Below are 16097 nucleotides of genomic sequence, written 5' to 3'. Positions count from 1 at the left end.
ACTCAGCACATCCTACCTATCGAAGGGGACAAAAGTCACAGCCAGCTGGAGCCAGGCATGAGCTTCCCCATGACTTCAACCTCACACTGAACCTCCTGTGACTTTCTAATCAAACTGAAGGGTGGCAATCTGCACCCAGACAGTAGGGGTTGTACTAGAATGCTTGCCTGGCATGGCCAAGTCCCTGGGTCCAAATCGTAGCATCAAGAGGCAAAAAAGCATAGCTACATGGCCATCCATGGCCACCCTGTCTGCACACGCCTCCTCGGTCCAAAACCAGACAGCCACAGATTTGTCTCTCTACTTCCAAATCTGATTTTCATATTGATTCACCTGACAGTGTTAATTTCATGCCTGAATAGCATGTCTTGTTTTCTCAGAGTCAGATCCGGGGTCTGGGATTGAGAAAGGAGCCTTTAGCAATAGTGAAGGAGAAGTCGAGGTCGTGGGACTTCCTATGCAAAGCGATAGATAGCAAGGCTTAGCAAAAGTCTCCCCAAAAGCCTTCTAGGAAGTGACGACTACATGAGATGTATGTTCCGAATCTCTGAAACATACGCCTTTGTGAAAGACACCATTGACAGAAACTAAGAAACTCTGTGACGCCGTGTTTGTCTGCCACGCCCTGGGTTTGATCCCCAACACTTTGGGGGTGAAGAAACGAGAGGAAGAAAGGAAGATAGAGGGAAAAAGAAAAGGAGAACGAAGAATGAATGGAGGGAAGGGGAAAAGAGGGATAGAGGGGGACAGGAGGGAAGGAGAGATGAAGGAGGACAAGAGGGAGGGAGGGAGGGATGGAGAGAGGAAGGGAGGAAGGGAGGGAAGGAGGGAGGGATGGAGAGAGGAAGGGAGGAAGGGAGGGAGGGAGGGAGTAAGAGAGGGAGGGATGGAGAGAGGAAGGGAGGGAGGGAGGGAGGAAGAGAGGGAGGGAGGGAGGGATGGATGGAGAGAGGGAGGGAGGGAGTAAGAGAGGGAGGGAGGGAGTAAGAGAGGGAGGGACGGAGGGACGGAGGGAGGGAGGGAGGAAGGAAATGTTGGCAGGAATTTAGCAGCAAGTCTACAGGACAAGATTTTCAATAGAAGCCTCAGGTAGAATGAGCCCAGGCCCTCCCTTCCCAGTGAGAATTTGGCCCCTGAACTGCCCTCTGGTCACCTGCTAAGGAGGCCACATTCCTGTGAGCCACCCAGCACAGAGCAGGACAGCCTCTGATAGGTGTAAGGGAACTGAGAATTCTCAAGTTGAATGTTTTTTCTTCAAGGGGTTTATTGATTTCTTCCATTCGTTATTTTTTATATTTTAAAACAATCTTTTCTCGTTTTACATACCAATCCCAGTTCCCGCTCCTTCCCCTCCTCCCACTCTCCCCACCTCCTTCCCCACCCCCAGCATCCACTCCTCGGAGAGGGTAAGGAAGAATGCAAATAGATCCATATCTATCCCTATGCACAAAACTCAAGTCCAAGCGGATCAAAGACCTCAATATAAATCCAGCCCCACTGAAAGTGGGCAGTAGCTTTAAATGCATTGGTGCAGGAGACCACTCCATGAACGTAACACCAGTAGCACAGACACTGAGATCGACAACTAATAAATGGGACCTCCTGAAACTGAGAAGCTTCTGTAAGGCAAAGGACACGGTCAGCAAGACAAAACAGCAGCCTACAGAATGAATCAAGTTGAATTTTAAACACCCAAAAAAGCTCCACATCCCTGGGACCGTGGGAGTCACAAAGCCAGTATCCCTTGACAGTAACATGAGTCTCATCACAGGAGCAACACCTGCAGTGGCCCTGGACTTCCTGGGTCACTCTGGGACCAAGTGTACCTAAGACAAACTTGAAAGAAAACGCTGGAAACGGGAAGGCAGGGCTGCCTTCCCACTTGAATGGCTACTCTGTTGCCCGCTGGCTCACCGCCCCAATCTGCCCTCTCCTTACCTCAGCCCACCCCGTCATAATTAGCACAGTCATCCGTAGGTGTGTGTCGATGAGTTTAAATACTTGCACATAATTAGTTTTCTAAAATAGACAAAAAGATCTCTCCTGAAATCTAATTTACATAATGAATCTGTTCAGCCAGGCCTGTTCTCTTCCAAACTACAAACGACACCGCCCAGGCTCAGCACAAAATCGGAATTAGCTGGATAGAAGAGTCCGGGGTTCAAACACAGGCAAAACAGATAGGTACTTTTGGATCCTACCCAGTCTGGTTCTTCCCCCCTCAGGCCAGTAAAAACTGGCTCCTGGCACTGGGTAGGAGTGGGGGGGAGGAAGAGGTCAGAAGTGGTCATGTGACTGTACCCCAGCACTAGGAGGGCAGGGGAAAGAGGTCAGGAGCGGCTGGCCATGGGACTGTACCCCAGCACTGAGAGGAGGCAGTCAGTGTAGACAGGGAGATCTCTAAGGCCTGCTTGCTGTGATCTGGATCCAGGTCAAATGACAGACCCTGTCTCAAAGCGTATGGCAGAGAGTGGTAGAGCAGGCCACCCGATCTCCTCTTCTGGCCTCTGTGTGCACACATGGGTGCATGTACTCACACACACACACACACACACACACACACGTGCACACGTAGCACACATGCGTCACATACATATACCAGAGAGAGAGAGAGAGAGAGGGGAGAGTAAACTTTGAGATCATGGACTATTCATATTCATGCAAGACATGTACAGTGGGTCCCATTAGTGGGGGAGAGCGCAGGTCCATTTCCTATGACCAGGGGTGGGGGTGGGGGGGTATTCTTTCATTGCTTGTGTTTTATACAGCTATAGCTTCCAAATAAGGTTGTAGCTAGGAATAACCTCTCTAATTAAAACTATAGTTGGAAATTATCTTAAAAAGGGTTTTGAAAACAAAAAGTCATAATAGAATTCCTGTGTGTGTTCATGTGTTTGTGTGAGTGTACATGTGTGTGTGTATGTATGTAATGTATGCATGTGTGTCCATGTGTGAGTGAGAGTGCATGTGTATGCGTATGTGTGCACGTGTCTCTGTGTGTATGTGTGTGCCCATGTGCAAGTGTGCAAGTGTGTGAATATGTGTGTGAAGAGGTGTGTGTGTGTGAGTACGTGTGTGCATGCCCATGTCTGTGTGTGATTCCCAGGATGGGTGTGGTGGAAGGAAAGACCAATTCCCAAAAGAAAGCTGTCTCCTAACCTCCATATGCTGTGGTGTGTGTACATCCATACACAGTCTTGGAATAGGCACAGTGCACACACACACACACACACACACTAATTAATTAGTGTAAATTTTTAAGGAAAGGCCACAGGACATCTTCCATGCCCTGTCCTCGTTTAAATACTTCCTGGACTTTTGAAGTTTCTTCCTTTCGTTGAACAGAGCCTCCTTTTCATAACTTCATGTGTCTTTGGTAATGGCAACAAGGTAAAGGGAGGGGGGAGGAGGAGAAGGGGGTAGGAGGAGGAGGAGGAGGCAGTGTTCTCCTGAGAATGCAGACAGAGAAGTATGACAAAGGCCAGCTGACACCCCTGACGAGCCCCAGCCCACCACACAGGGAGGCTCCAGCTCACTAAAGAGCCCTCTTTTGTTCGCTGTTTTCCTGTCTTGGTTTTTTACAAGATCTCCTGTGCTCCATGCTGGCCTCAAGCTCACTATGTAGCCAAGGACGGCTTGTACTGAACGCCTGCTCCTCTGCCTGCCTCCTGAGGCTGGGGTGACGGGCGTGTGTCACTACACCCGGCTTACACAGCTCGAGCCAGCCAGGGCTTCCTGCACGTTAGGAAGGTTGTACCGGTGGAGTCCCACCCCAACCTGCTTCCTTGCTTCTGACCCTGTTTGTCCTGAAACGACCAGAGAGAGGCTTCCAGGAGGCAGGACTTAGACCCACCCAGACCACCAGAAACACACTACCTGAGCGCCACATGCCAAGGTTGAAAGACCCAAACAGGCTTTGATCTGATCTGAAGCCTCCCAAGGGGCATACTTGAAAAGTCACAGGAGTCGGCAGTTTTGGAAGTCTACCTTCTCTTCAGAAAGACCCGTGACCTCCATTACTCTGCCCCACCACCAATGAAAAGAAATAAAGAATAAAGGTAGGTGAGAGGCTGCCAAGTTCCCATGGAGACCATGCCCAGTGGGGATGAAAGGCAGAGTCAGTCGCAGAGGGAAGATGTATGCCCTCTCACCTACTTCCTGTCGGGATCAGTCTAGAATCAAAGCCGTCCTGCATATTAAGAGCTCTCAGTGGGAAAACAAAACAGAAAAAGTATAGTTGTGCTTCATATATATGTATTTGTGTGTATGTATGTGTGCATATATGTGTACATGTGTTTGTGCATATGTGTATAGATGTACTGTATAGGTGTACATTTGTGTATGTGGGTATATATGTGTGTGTATGTGTCTATATATGTGTGTGTGTTCATTTGTATATGTGTGTGTATATGTGTGCATTCATTTGTATATGTGAGTATATGTGCGTGCATTCATTTGTATATGTGAGTATATGTGTGTGCATTCATTTGTATATGTGAGTATATGTGTGTGCATTCATTTGTATATGTGAGTATGTGTGCGTGCGTTCATTTGTATATGTGAGTATATGTGTGTGCATTCACTTGTCTATGTGTGTATGTGTGTGTGTGTTCATTTGTATATATGTATGTATTCCTGGATGTGAAACAATCCCACAAAAGCAACCCTGATTCTTTCACCACACCACATTTCCCAATATATTCTCCTCTAAGTCCATCAATTTCTTCTTTCCAATGCTGGTCACAGCCCATTAAATTGGTATCATCATCTACTAATGGCTCATAACCTCAGACTTAAAAGCATGGACATATTCCAAGCTCTTTGGTCAACCAACAGGAGAGCTGAGCCTCCCCAGGGTCAAAGCCAGGATCCCAAGGCTACTTCCTGGTGGAAGTCAAGACCATCTTGGAACTTGCTAAGTGTAGGCTGCTGTTATCCAACCTGTCTCATTGTCAGAACTCAGTGACCACAATCCCTTTCTTCATGCTTTCCTGAGGTAACTCTTGGGGTCCCTGGATGTGAGCAGGGATCTGTTTCCTTAAAGAAGTACCGATCTCACTGACCCAGAAGATCACCATGGGCAAAGCTTAGCCCTGCTAGATTCTGCTGTGTGTGGAATCCCAGCACCACTGAAGGTGGCTAAGTCCTTGAGGAAGGGGTGGCTTGGTGTGTGTGTCGAGACAAAGTCAAGCTAGCCTCGAAAACACAAAGGATAGCCTCTCACATGCAGATAAAATGCCATAGGCTGGGCCTGGAAAGATGGCTCAGTGGTTAAGAGCACTGGCTGCTTGCTCTTCCAGAGGTTCTGAGTTCAATTCCCAACACCCACATGGCAGCTCACAACTATCTATAATGGGATCCAATGCCCTCTTCTGGCATACATGCAGAAAGAGCACTCATATATACATAAGTTAAATAAATCCTTTTGTTTAATGTCATAAGTCTCCTGGGGTCCCTACTCCTAGACAAAGACCTACAGATAACTGAGGAGTGCTGAGAGCAGAAGAAATAGCCTTCCCCAAGGAAGAGCACACCAATAGGTTACCCAATGGCAGACGCTCACCTCTGAAAACTCATGCATACGGGTAACACTGTATGGACTCTGCAGGCTATATTTGTGTGTGTGTGTGTGTGTGTGTGTGCCATGAACTTAAGACAGAGCAAGGGGAGGAGGGGTGCGTCAGAGAGTTGGGGGGAGAAAATGCTGTTATTTTATTTTTATTTCAAAATCTAAAAGATATTTCTTCAAAACCGCCATAGGTGGAGAAACTCTGAGGGCTGGTGAGTGGAAGTCACTTCAAGGTTCACACAGGGACAGTGAGAGGCAGACCCCAGGCCTCTTGCCACCTTCCTTCTTGGCAATTTCACCAACAGCCTTCCTGGGAGTCTCTCCCACCACCTCACCTCAGGTCTCCAGGCCCCAGTCTCTGTGGATCTCATGAAACTATGACCATCAAATCTAATTCTTATCAGAAAATCCTCTTTTATTTGCTTCAACATCTGAGGGACGGAGAGATGTTGTCTCCAGGGTAGGATCCCAACTGCTGGAACAGCCTTCATCCAATCTCACCCTCCCCTCCACAGCACCTCAGAAGGGAGATGAACTATAGCCAAGGGCAGCTGGAAGCTGCTTTTATAGATGAAGTTTTATTGGAGCATGGCCACGCACATTTGCTTACCTGCCGCGGACAAGCTGTTTTGGTGGTTGGACAACGACAACACACATAGCTGGCGCAGCCAAAAGCGTTTACGCTGTTTGCTGTCTGGCCCTCCACAGTTCGTGAACTCTCGGACAACAGCACCCAGACTCTCTTGTTTGTGGCAGAGTGAACTTAACATCAAAATTAACTATTTGAAGCAGTTTTGGTTTGGGGGATTTTTGTTTGGTTGGTTGTCTTTTGGTTTTTCCAGACAGGGTTTCTCTGTGTAGCTTTGGAGCCTGTCCTGGCACTCAAGCTCACAAAGATCGGCCTGCCTCTGCCTCCCAAGTGCTAGAATTAAAGGCGTGAGCCACCACCGCCCGGCTTGAAGTAGTTTTTAATGTAGCCTCAAAGGTGTGAAATAGCGTCACAGGATGTGTAAATGACACCACCACCATCACCGGAGAATTTTCTCATCCCAAATTCTGTACCCGTTAAATAATGGCTCCCATTGCCCTCTTGCTAACTCCAGCAGACCACCATTCCATTTCCTGTCTACAGACTCAACTCCATTGTGTCGCAGCAGAAGTCAGAGGGGCCTCCCCCTGGCTGCTGATTACTATTCCCCTATATGGGGAGGGGCAGCCTCACTCCCTCACACACCTGCTGAGGGACACTCAGGTGGTCTCTGCCCTTTTAGAGGTCATGAGTGACATCGCTCCCTGCCTAATTCTTTGGTGTCCTCTCTGTCATGTGTCCAGCTCCCATATCCACCAGGGACTTTCTGCCCACTCCCCTCGGTTCCCTCCCACCCTCATCCAAACGGAGCCTCGATGTCAAAGAAAGGCCTCATAAAGTACAAAGAATATCTTAACAACCACATTTTACAGAGATGCTATGTTGGAATGATAATTATTTTTGATCAGGTCATATAGCTTATTTTTTTTAGTTCATTTTAATATACTTCAAGACTACCGTGTAACTTTTACCTATTTCTAGGGCCAGCCCCACAGGGGCCAGCAAACTTCTCCTGCCTCCACCCAAAGGATTAGTATTTCTGACTCGGCGAGCCATACCCAATCCTGCCATTGCCCCCCCCCAAAGTACTCACAGACAACAGTAAACGGTTGGGTTGGCTCTGTCCCAGTGAGTCTTAGCTACGAAAACGTGACACAACTTAAATTTAGCCCCAAGCGGTGATATGCGCTACCAACACTCAGAAATGTTAGAGGCCATCATGTAAAGACTGATTGCCAGCTCCAGAAAATTCCAGCCAACCTACTTTCTCAGAATACACAGTGCAAAGCCAGCTTCCCTTAGACCCACAGACACAGACTGTTTGCTTCCGGCGTCCCCAGACGAGCAGCTCCTGGGGTCTGGCCACCCCAGAGCACCCACTGACGCTACTCACTTGGGTGTGTTGGCCTCGTCTACACGGTTCCCGAGCTGGAACTCATGGGATTTGCTCCTGTGCAGTGCCGTGAAGCCAGGGATCAGATGGATAAGTTTCCGAGAGGAGGGGGGCGGCGTCCCCGGAGGCTTCAGCTTGTTTTTTCTCCTCATGGGTGGTGTGCCAGGAGGGGTCACGGTGGTGACGATATTTGGGGTGCGAGGTGGGGTGCGGACCGCGTGCCGCTGCCGGGGTGATGGGGGCAGGGAGCGGTGGCCTGACTCCAGGGGCGGCGGCGGACACAAGCTCTGGTAGGCATCCACGGTGAGTCTGTCCACGTGGGTGTACACAGGGGCCCCGGGCGTGGGGCTGGTGTGACACAAGGGCTGGACACATTTGGACTGGACCCTGGGGCTCTGGGAGAGGTGGGTGCGGATCCACGGACTGGACTCCGGGGGGCACACGGGGTTGCTGTCCTGCCCTGGCTCCGTGGTGGGCCACTGGATGATCCAGTCTTGTTTGGAGAGATTCCCTCCTAAGTAGGAGCAAAGGAACAGAGAAACGCCGGTAAGGAAGGGGGGTAGGGGTGCGCTTGCTGTGGGCAGAAATCCACCACCCACTCTTGACCACGCATGTGCCACATCAGCATATTTCACATCGCAGAAGATGAGTCCTCACATCACACAGAGAGATGCGAGTAAACCAGACGTCAGGAGGCAGCTCAAATGGGCAGAGATCGCCATCCTCGCCTTCCCCGCATGTGTGTCGCACCCCGTACATCTGACATCACAGCAGGTCACACTCAGCACGGTGTATCATGTGCACCTTACACAGTCTGCACGTCCTCTCACACGCCATGCCACAGCACACACCTGACCGCACACGCAGGTTACACTGTATACACACAATGCAGTATGCGGCACTCATCATCTGCACCCTATGTGGTGTACAGGTCCCGTTACATGTGCCTTGCAGCACACACAGGTCCCCTCATGGATATGGTGTCCCTGTTACATCAAATGCACCTTCCAACAATGGGCATCCTACACCATGTGCATGCTATGGAACCTGCGCATTAAGTAAATGACACACATGCTGCAACCTCAGGTTGCATGCATTTCCTGCATACCTCATGCCATGTATATATCACCTTGATATACCTCACACCGTGTTAATCATCTTGCATGTAGTTCACATTGTGTGTTCATACATACTTCATGCTGTGTATGCCATGCATCACACATACACATCCCTCACGTCGTATGCACACACCTCATATCGTATGCATGTATCATCATAGGGACCTCACACACAACATGCAGCATCACGCTCCACATCATATACACGTCAGACCATACCACATTAAAGTAATACACATGCCACATCCTGTCACCTTACTCCATACATGCACTGCCCATAAGCACTTTCCAGCACAGGCATGTTCCATCAGATGCACATTAGAACTCACTCATGCTCACTATGTCATATGCACAGTACCGTGTGCTCATTATACCACAGGCACATTAGTACACGTGTACGCTACAATGCAGGCACATTTATAACATCTGGTCACACCACTTGGCCCTCACAAACAAAAGTGGAATCTCCCTGTTTGCCTCCCTGCTTTCTCCCCACTTAGCAGCCTTGCCTGCCACTGCTTTGTGGCTCCAAAGCCCACGCCCTGCAGAGTTTGCAAAGCAAGGCAGCGAGGCCACGCCTTTTGTGAGTCCCAACATCCGACCGTATCAGGGCGCTTTAAGAGATTGCCAAGGGTAATGCTTGCATCACGTTCCACATCATGCTTGCCTATTGTCTTAGTCAGGTGTCTTCTGTTGCTGTGAAGAGACACCATGACCACAGCAACTTTCAGAAAAGGAAAACATTTAACTGGGTGGCTTCCAGTTTCAAAGGTTTTGCCCATTATCATCATGGTGGGACATGGCGGAGAGCAGGCAGACATGGTGCTGGAGAGGTAGCTGAGAGTTCCACATCTTATGAGGCAACACTAACAGAACTAGGTATAGCTTGAGCACAGAAGACCTCTGAGCCCGCCCCCACAGTGACGTACTTTCTCCAGCCAGGCCACACCTACTTCAACCAAGTCACACCTCCTAATGTCGCCACTCCCTGTGATTACATTCAAACTACCACGCCTATGGAGCAGCTTAATACCTGACTCCGACACAGACACAGACTTGATGGACTAGCAGATGAGTTCCTGGAGGCTTTCACCGGGCTACAGGGAGGGAGACAGAGTGTGTGGTGCTCAGTGATGGTGAGCGGCTCAACAGAGGGTCCACACAAAGTGTGGATGCAACACTGTTGCATGAAGGAGCCGAGTATCCACGCGCAGAGCTCCAGCGGGACTCCAGGGAATGCAAGTGATGTCAAAGGCTCACTCTCTGCCTTGTCTCCACAGCCTCATTGAGAACAACTCTTTAGACACAGTTGGCAGATGTTGGGGGCAGGGGGGGTGAGGGAATGGGAGGAAGTGAATATGGCTATAATACAGCAACACAAAAGATGTATGACATGTGAGCCCACCCGTGGGACATTGTACAGAACCCAGTGCACTCTCACAGGCACCCGCAAACACGCGTCACGTGTGCACAAAATGCTGGGCGTATCTGGGCGAGATCACTGGACTGTATTCTGGTTGTGATTCTGTCATCTAGTGAGAGATGACCGTTAACAGAAGCCAAGTGAAGTCTTCCAGGCACCCCCTGTGATCTTTTCTTACAACTAGACGTGGATCCACAAGTACCCCCAAGGAAAAATCTTCAGTTAGCCCCAGTGACACACCAGTCCCTGTCCCAGTTCACCAAATCCAAAGCAAACAGCTCAGTTAAGAAACTGGAGGGTTTGGGACGAGAGAAGGTGTAGTGCTCTTGCCTAGGATGTTTGAGGCCCAGGGTTTGATCCCAGCACCACAGAAACAGGAAGGGGGATGGAAGGAAGGAAGGAAGGAAGGAAGGAAGGAAGGAAGGAAGGAAGGAAGGAAGGAAGGAAGGAAGGAGTGAGTCAGAGGAGAGAAGGGAACAGAGGAGGCTTCCCCAGGGTGTGAATGGGGAATAATCTTCTTGTACACCATGTAAAGATGTGTCACTCCGATTGTTTAATGAAAAAGCTGAACGGCCAATAGTTAGGCAGGATTTCCAGGCACAGGGAATGCTGGGAAGCAGACGTGTGGAGACGCCAGGAGATGCAGAGCAGGCAGCATGGGCAATTCAGATTAAAGGTGGCTAAGCCACGTAAAACAACGTAGATTAAAAGGTATGGGTTAATTTAAGTTATAAGAACTAGTTAGAAACAAGCCTAAGGGGCTGGAGAGATGGCTCAGAGGTTAAGAGCACTGGCTACTCTTCCAGAGGACATGGGGTCAATTCCCAGCACCCACATGGTGGCTCACAACCATCTGTAATGAGATCTGGTGCCCTTTTCTGGCCTGGAGGCATAACACTGTATACATAATAAATCTTTTTTCTTAAAAAAAAGGAAAAAAGAAAAATATCTTCAGGTATTAGGAAGGAAGGGAGGGAGGGAGGGAGGGAGGGAGGGAGGGAGGGAGGGAGGGAGGGAGGGAGGGAGGGAGGGAGGGTGGGAGAAGAGAGAAGGGAGGGGAGGGAAGGAAGGAAGGAAATCTAAGCTATCAGCCGAGCTTTCATAATTAACAATGAGTCTCCATGTCATTGTTGAGGAGCTGATGGTCCCAACGGAAACAGTCCGATTACAATGCCCCCGAGGAGGTTAGAACAAGAAGGGTCACCATGCTAACAGTGACGAACAGTACCCCAGGCTGAGGGAGCAGTGGAGAAAGAGATTCGGGAGCAAGAAGGGCTTGTTTGTTGTTGTGCTGGCTAGTTTTCGAATTTTCCAGAAGTCTGTTGAAAAGAACCGAGCCAGTCTGGAAGGCAACCCACAGTAATGAACGCGAGTCGGAGTCTCAGATAAAAGCTGCATTGATCCAATATAAAGATCCACACATGGACTGACCTTTCCACCTCGCTTGCTGTGTGGACAGCACAATACAGAGCAGATGGGAAGACACAGTCCCTCGGGGAGTGACAACATGGCCTCGCTTCAACCTCAGGACAGAGCTGTGAGCCAAAGGGCCCAGCAATGCCACCGGTTGGCGTCTTTACCTCAACACCCTATTTGCAAATAAAGTCCCTGCGGCTGGAAGTGAGCTGAGTCCACCCTGAATAAGGCCATCCCTACTGAATCAAGAGGAAAGGAGACAAGTTTGGTGGCCAGAGGCTGAGGCAGGAAGACCACAAGTTCAAGGTCAGCTTGGTCTACACAGCAAATTCCAGGTCACCTGCCTCCAGGCTCCTGCCTTGAGTTCTTGTCCTGACTTCCTTCAGTGATGGACCGTGATGGGGACAGGTGGCCCAAACAAACCCTTTCCTCCCCAGGTGGGCTGTGTTCACGGCAACTAAAAGTGAGCGAGTGAGGGCAGGGCCTGGTGTTTGTGGGGAAGCACTCTACCCCTGACTTATCTCCGCGACCCCAGAGAATCATTTTACACAGTTTTGTAGTGTGCCCATGTCCATGTCTGCACTGTAGATGGCCACAAGGGATCAGCCATGGAATTTTCCACTTGGTGCTTCGCGGTAGCGCCGGAATTGTTTTGGAATTTGGAGCTTTTAAGATTTTTGGATCAGGGCTGCTTAACTCATAATCATAGGACCTGTCAGTTTTGTTCTTTAACTTTGGAAAAATATTCCAAGCCGTCTAGAGATTTAAACAGCAAGTACTTTGAAATATACAGGGAGCTTCCGAGCCCCAGTTGGCAACCCTGGAATGGGGGGGGGTGCCACCCCTTCCCCGGCTGCTGGGCTGAGGCATGTGTGACGCTGGCTCTGAAATCTGGATGACTCCACAGCCACGCATTTGCCTGTTTATATGGTTTCAATGGGAAGGGACAATGAAGTCAGACACTTGCCTAGACTTTCGGAAATCATTTTCTCCCTCTCAAATGACTTTTATTTCTCCCAGTCCCTTATCAGAGAATGTCAAAAGAAAGGAAAAAAAACACCCTATGCCTTGCAATGCCTTTAATCAGTCCTCAGACCTTTCATTTTTTAAAAATCTATTCCCTTCTCCCCGCCCATCTCAAGACTTGAAATAAAACGATTTCTCCAGAAACGAATGACAGGAGGCAAGGGTGACGATTAATAACCCTGGAGCCCGCGCTACCACACCTTCCCTATTTAAAATGAAAAATTACCGTTTTTCCCCTTAGACTTTATTAAAAAGAGGATCAAAAGGGGGTCTGCTGATAGCACACAGCCCATCACCGAAGCCTCCGTGCTTTGGAGCCGACGCTGCTGGATGAACAGTTCCGGTAATGAAAGGAGACTGTGCATTTCTCGAGTCCCCGGACTTCTGATTTTGAGATTCCAGGTGTGGAGAGGAAGCAGGTTTGCCTGGGAAAGGGCTGTGGTGGGGGTGGTGGGCTTTCTTCCCTCTTATCTTTTCAACTTTGAAGAGATACTTCAAGGGGGTGACCCCCTGAACTCAGTGGAGTGTCTGTCTGTCTTTGGAGCAACAGTGGGTCATGAGAAACATTGGGTCCCCAGCCAGCAGCAGGATACTGTGTAGTAAGTGGGGAAGGTGAAGGCATTGGTCTCCATCTTCTGAGACCATGGAGGGGTGCTCCTTACTGGCTTGATCCCCATGGCTGGTTCATCCTGCTTTCTTAAACCACCTAGGACAGTGATTCTCAACCTGTGGGTTTTGACCCCTTTTGGGGGGGGTCACATATCAGATATTTACATTACAATTCGTAACAGTAGCAAAATTATGGTTATGGAGTAGCAAAAAAAAAATGTCATTGTTGGAGGCTACCACAACATGAGGAACTGTATTGAAGGGTCGCAGCATTAGGAAGGTTGAGAATCACTGACCTAAGATGACTGCCCAGGGATAGCACAGTGACCTGGACCCTAACACATCTATCATTAAGTAAAAATGCCCCCACAGACATGCTCACATTCTCAATATAATGGAGGTGATTTCTCTCCCCAGGTGACTCTAGTTTGTGTCAATTTGACTAAACTAACCACCTCAGGATCTGATTGCAGAATCCACCTAAAAGTCGACTGGGTGTGGCAGCCCACGCTGGGGAGGCCGAGACTTGGGATTCCCTGACCAAACTGGTGAGCCAGACTCAACTAAACAGCAGGCTGTAGAGTCAACAAGAGACTGCCCAAGTACATAAAATAAAGAATGACAGCAAGAGACACCTGATAAGGGGAGGGAGAGGGAACTGGGATTGACCCATGAAGCAAGCTATTTAAAATTAAAATAATTGTTAAAAACCTCACAAGAAAAAAAAGAGACACCTGATGTTGGCCAACCACAGGCTCTATACCTGTAGATGTGTATGCATGAGAGAGAGAGAGAAAGAGAGAAAGAGAGAGAGATAAAGAGAGAGAGAGGGTGTGTGTGTGTGTGTTTGTGCGTGTGTGTCTTATTAGCTCCTATTATTATTAGCTGCTAATAATACTGGTAGCAGTTACCATTTGCTGGACATATACTGCAATCATAGCCCTGACAGCCAAGTTCATTAAATAAGAACTGCTCAGGAAATTTCCGCATCATGCCTCTGGTTAAGTCTGTCTTGCTTTTCCAGGTATGATCAGATCTGAGGGCTTTGTCCCAATGGCTGACTTCAACCACTGTTGGATCCTAAATCAGAATAGTCTATGATACCCATGGAGCTGTGGAAGCTGGGGCCTCATTGGAGGAAGAGGGTTACTAGGAGTTGCCCTGAATGATGCGCCTCATCATCTTCCTGTCCCTCCTTCCTAGCTGTCTTGTCCCCTGCTCCTCTGCCATGAGGTGAGGGGTTCCGCCCCACCTACTGTCATCACACCCTCATGCTTGCACAGCAGGTAATTTACCCACTGAATCATCTCCTCAGCCCCCACGGGATTGCTTTAAAGTGTGATGCCACAGCATTTAGGATGTCCACAGTGTTGTGTCATGGCTACCTCCACCAGGCTCAAGATGAACTCCATACCCAGAAGCAAGCAGTGTCCCCATCAGTAGTCATTCTCTGGTCCCCTTTTCTCCTGCCCTCGGACACTGCTTCCCACCTCTGTGGATTTGCCCTCTCGGGACCTTTCCTATCAACAGATCGTGCCATGCGTGGTGATTAGGGGCTGATTTACTCTGCACCATTTATTTATACTGCAGCAAGGCCCAGTGCTTCCTTGTCAACATTTGTATCACTGTTTGTTTCCATACTCAACAACCGATGGACACAGCACACTGAGTTGATTTTCACAGTGTTGTGAGGAACATGTGTGAGCCAATATTTGTGTGGCTATCTGTTTCCAATGCATTGAGCATACATTGGGCCAGGTGGTAATTCTCTTCAACCACCCTAGAAACCACTATGCTATTTTCCTGATTGGCTGTGCCATTCTTCATTCCTACCAGCCTCATTTAGGGGTTCTCGTTGTTTCCCCCATTCTTTTACTACTGTTCTTATCATCAGCATCATCACCACCATCCTCACCATCATCAGCACCATTATAAGCATCATCTCTACCATCATCAACACCATCACTGCCATCATGTGCATAATCGTCACCATCATCACCACCACCAGCAGAATCATTGTCATCATCTCCACCATCATCAGCATCATCACCACCAGCATCATCACCATCATCATCACATTTCAGCATCATCACCATCATCTCCACCACATTTCAGTGGCATCACCACCAGCATCATCATCACCATCAGCATCATCTCCACCATCATCACTACCATCAGCATCATCTCCATCCTAATAGGTGTATAGCAAACCATGTTTATTGGTGGGCACAGCAGCAGACCCTAGGTGTTGACTCTGGTCCAGGCTCCTCCCTGCCCCCTCTCCCACTCTGGCCATACTTCATTACATCATCGTTACAATCTTGTGAGATTGGTGAGGAAATTAAATCTCTGTGAAAAGCTGAGCCACTTGTCTGAGGCTGAGATCCCACTCAGCTCCAGGGGTCTGATGGCAGAGCCTGTTTCTTGGTGGTGACACAATATCCACCATGTCAGAGTCAATCCTCTCAGCCCCTGGGATTATGTATCCAAAATTGGAAACCTACTTTCAGCTGGCTTTAGTGTGTTTCCATTGCTGGATATTTGGATCTGACGTTGGAGATCTAAGATGTGTGTCATCAGATAGGAAAACTGAGGCTCTAAGACAGTGGTTCTCAACCTTCCCAGTGCTGTGGCCCTTTAATACAGTTCCTCATGATGTAGTGGCCGCCAACCATATCCAACAAATCCCCCCACCCATCCCCCGGCATCTAGAAAAGGCTTGGTCCATCCATCCTCATCCATCCCCACTTATTCCCACCTATTTCCACCCGTCCTCATCTTCCTCACCCATCCCCATCTATCACCATCATCCTCATCCATTCCCACCCACGCTCACCCATCCTCACCTGTTCCCATCATCCCACTCACCCTCACCTACGGGGAAGGCACGGTGGCAAAAAAGTGCACTAACCACTCACATCCGCAATCAGGAAGTAGAGAGAGGTGAATTCTGG

The 16097-nt window shown here is 49.0% G+C and overlaps 1 protein-coding gene across 2 annotated transcripts in view; it reads right to left on the bottom strand.

Annotated features, from left to right (window-relative positions):
- Positions 1-16097, bottom strand: part of Ksr2 (kinase suppressor of ras 2) — a 352893-nt gene that overhangs the window by 199813 nt on the left and 136983 nt on the right. For both annotated transcript variants that reach the window (XM_013119781.3, XM_013119782.3), the window contains exon 4: positions 7552-8065. In XM_013119781.3, coding sequence (XP_012975235.1) covers positions 7552-8065 — 514 coding nt within the window. The remainder of the gene's footprint in view (positions 1-7551; positions 8066-16097) is intronic.

Source organism: Mesocricetus auratus, unplaced genomic scaffold (genome assembly GCF_017639785.1).
Source record: "Mesocricetus auratus isolate SY011 unplaced genomic scaffold, BCM_Maur_2.0 Super-Scaffold_100025, whole genome shotgun sequence".
Lineage (NCBI taxonomy): Eukaryota > Metazoa > Chordata > Mammalia > Rodentia > Cricetidae > Mesocricetus > Mesocricetus auratus.
This window is presented reverse-complemented; position numbering and strand designations above follow the sequence as displayed.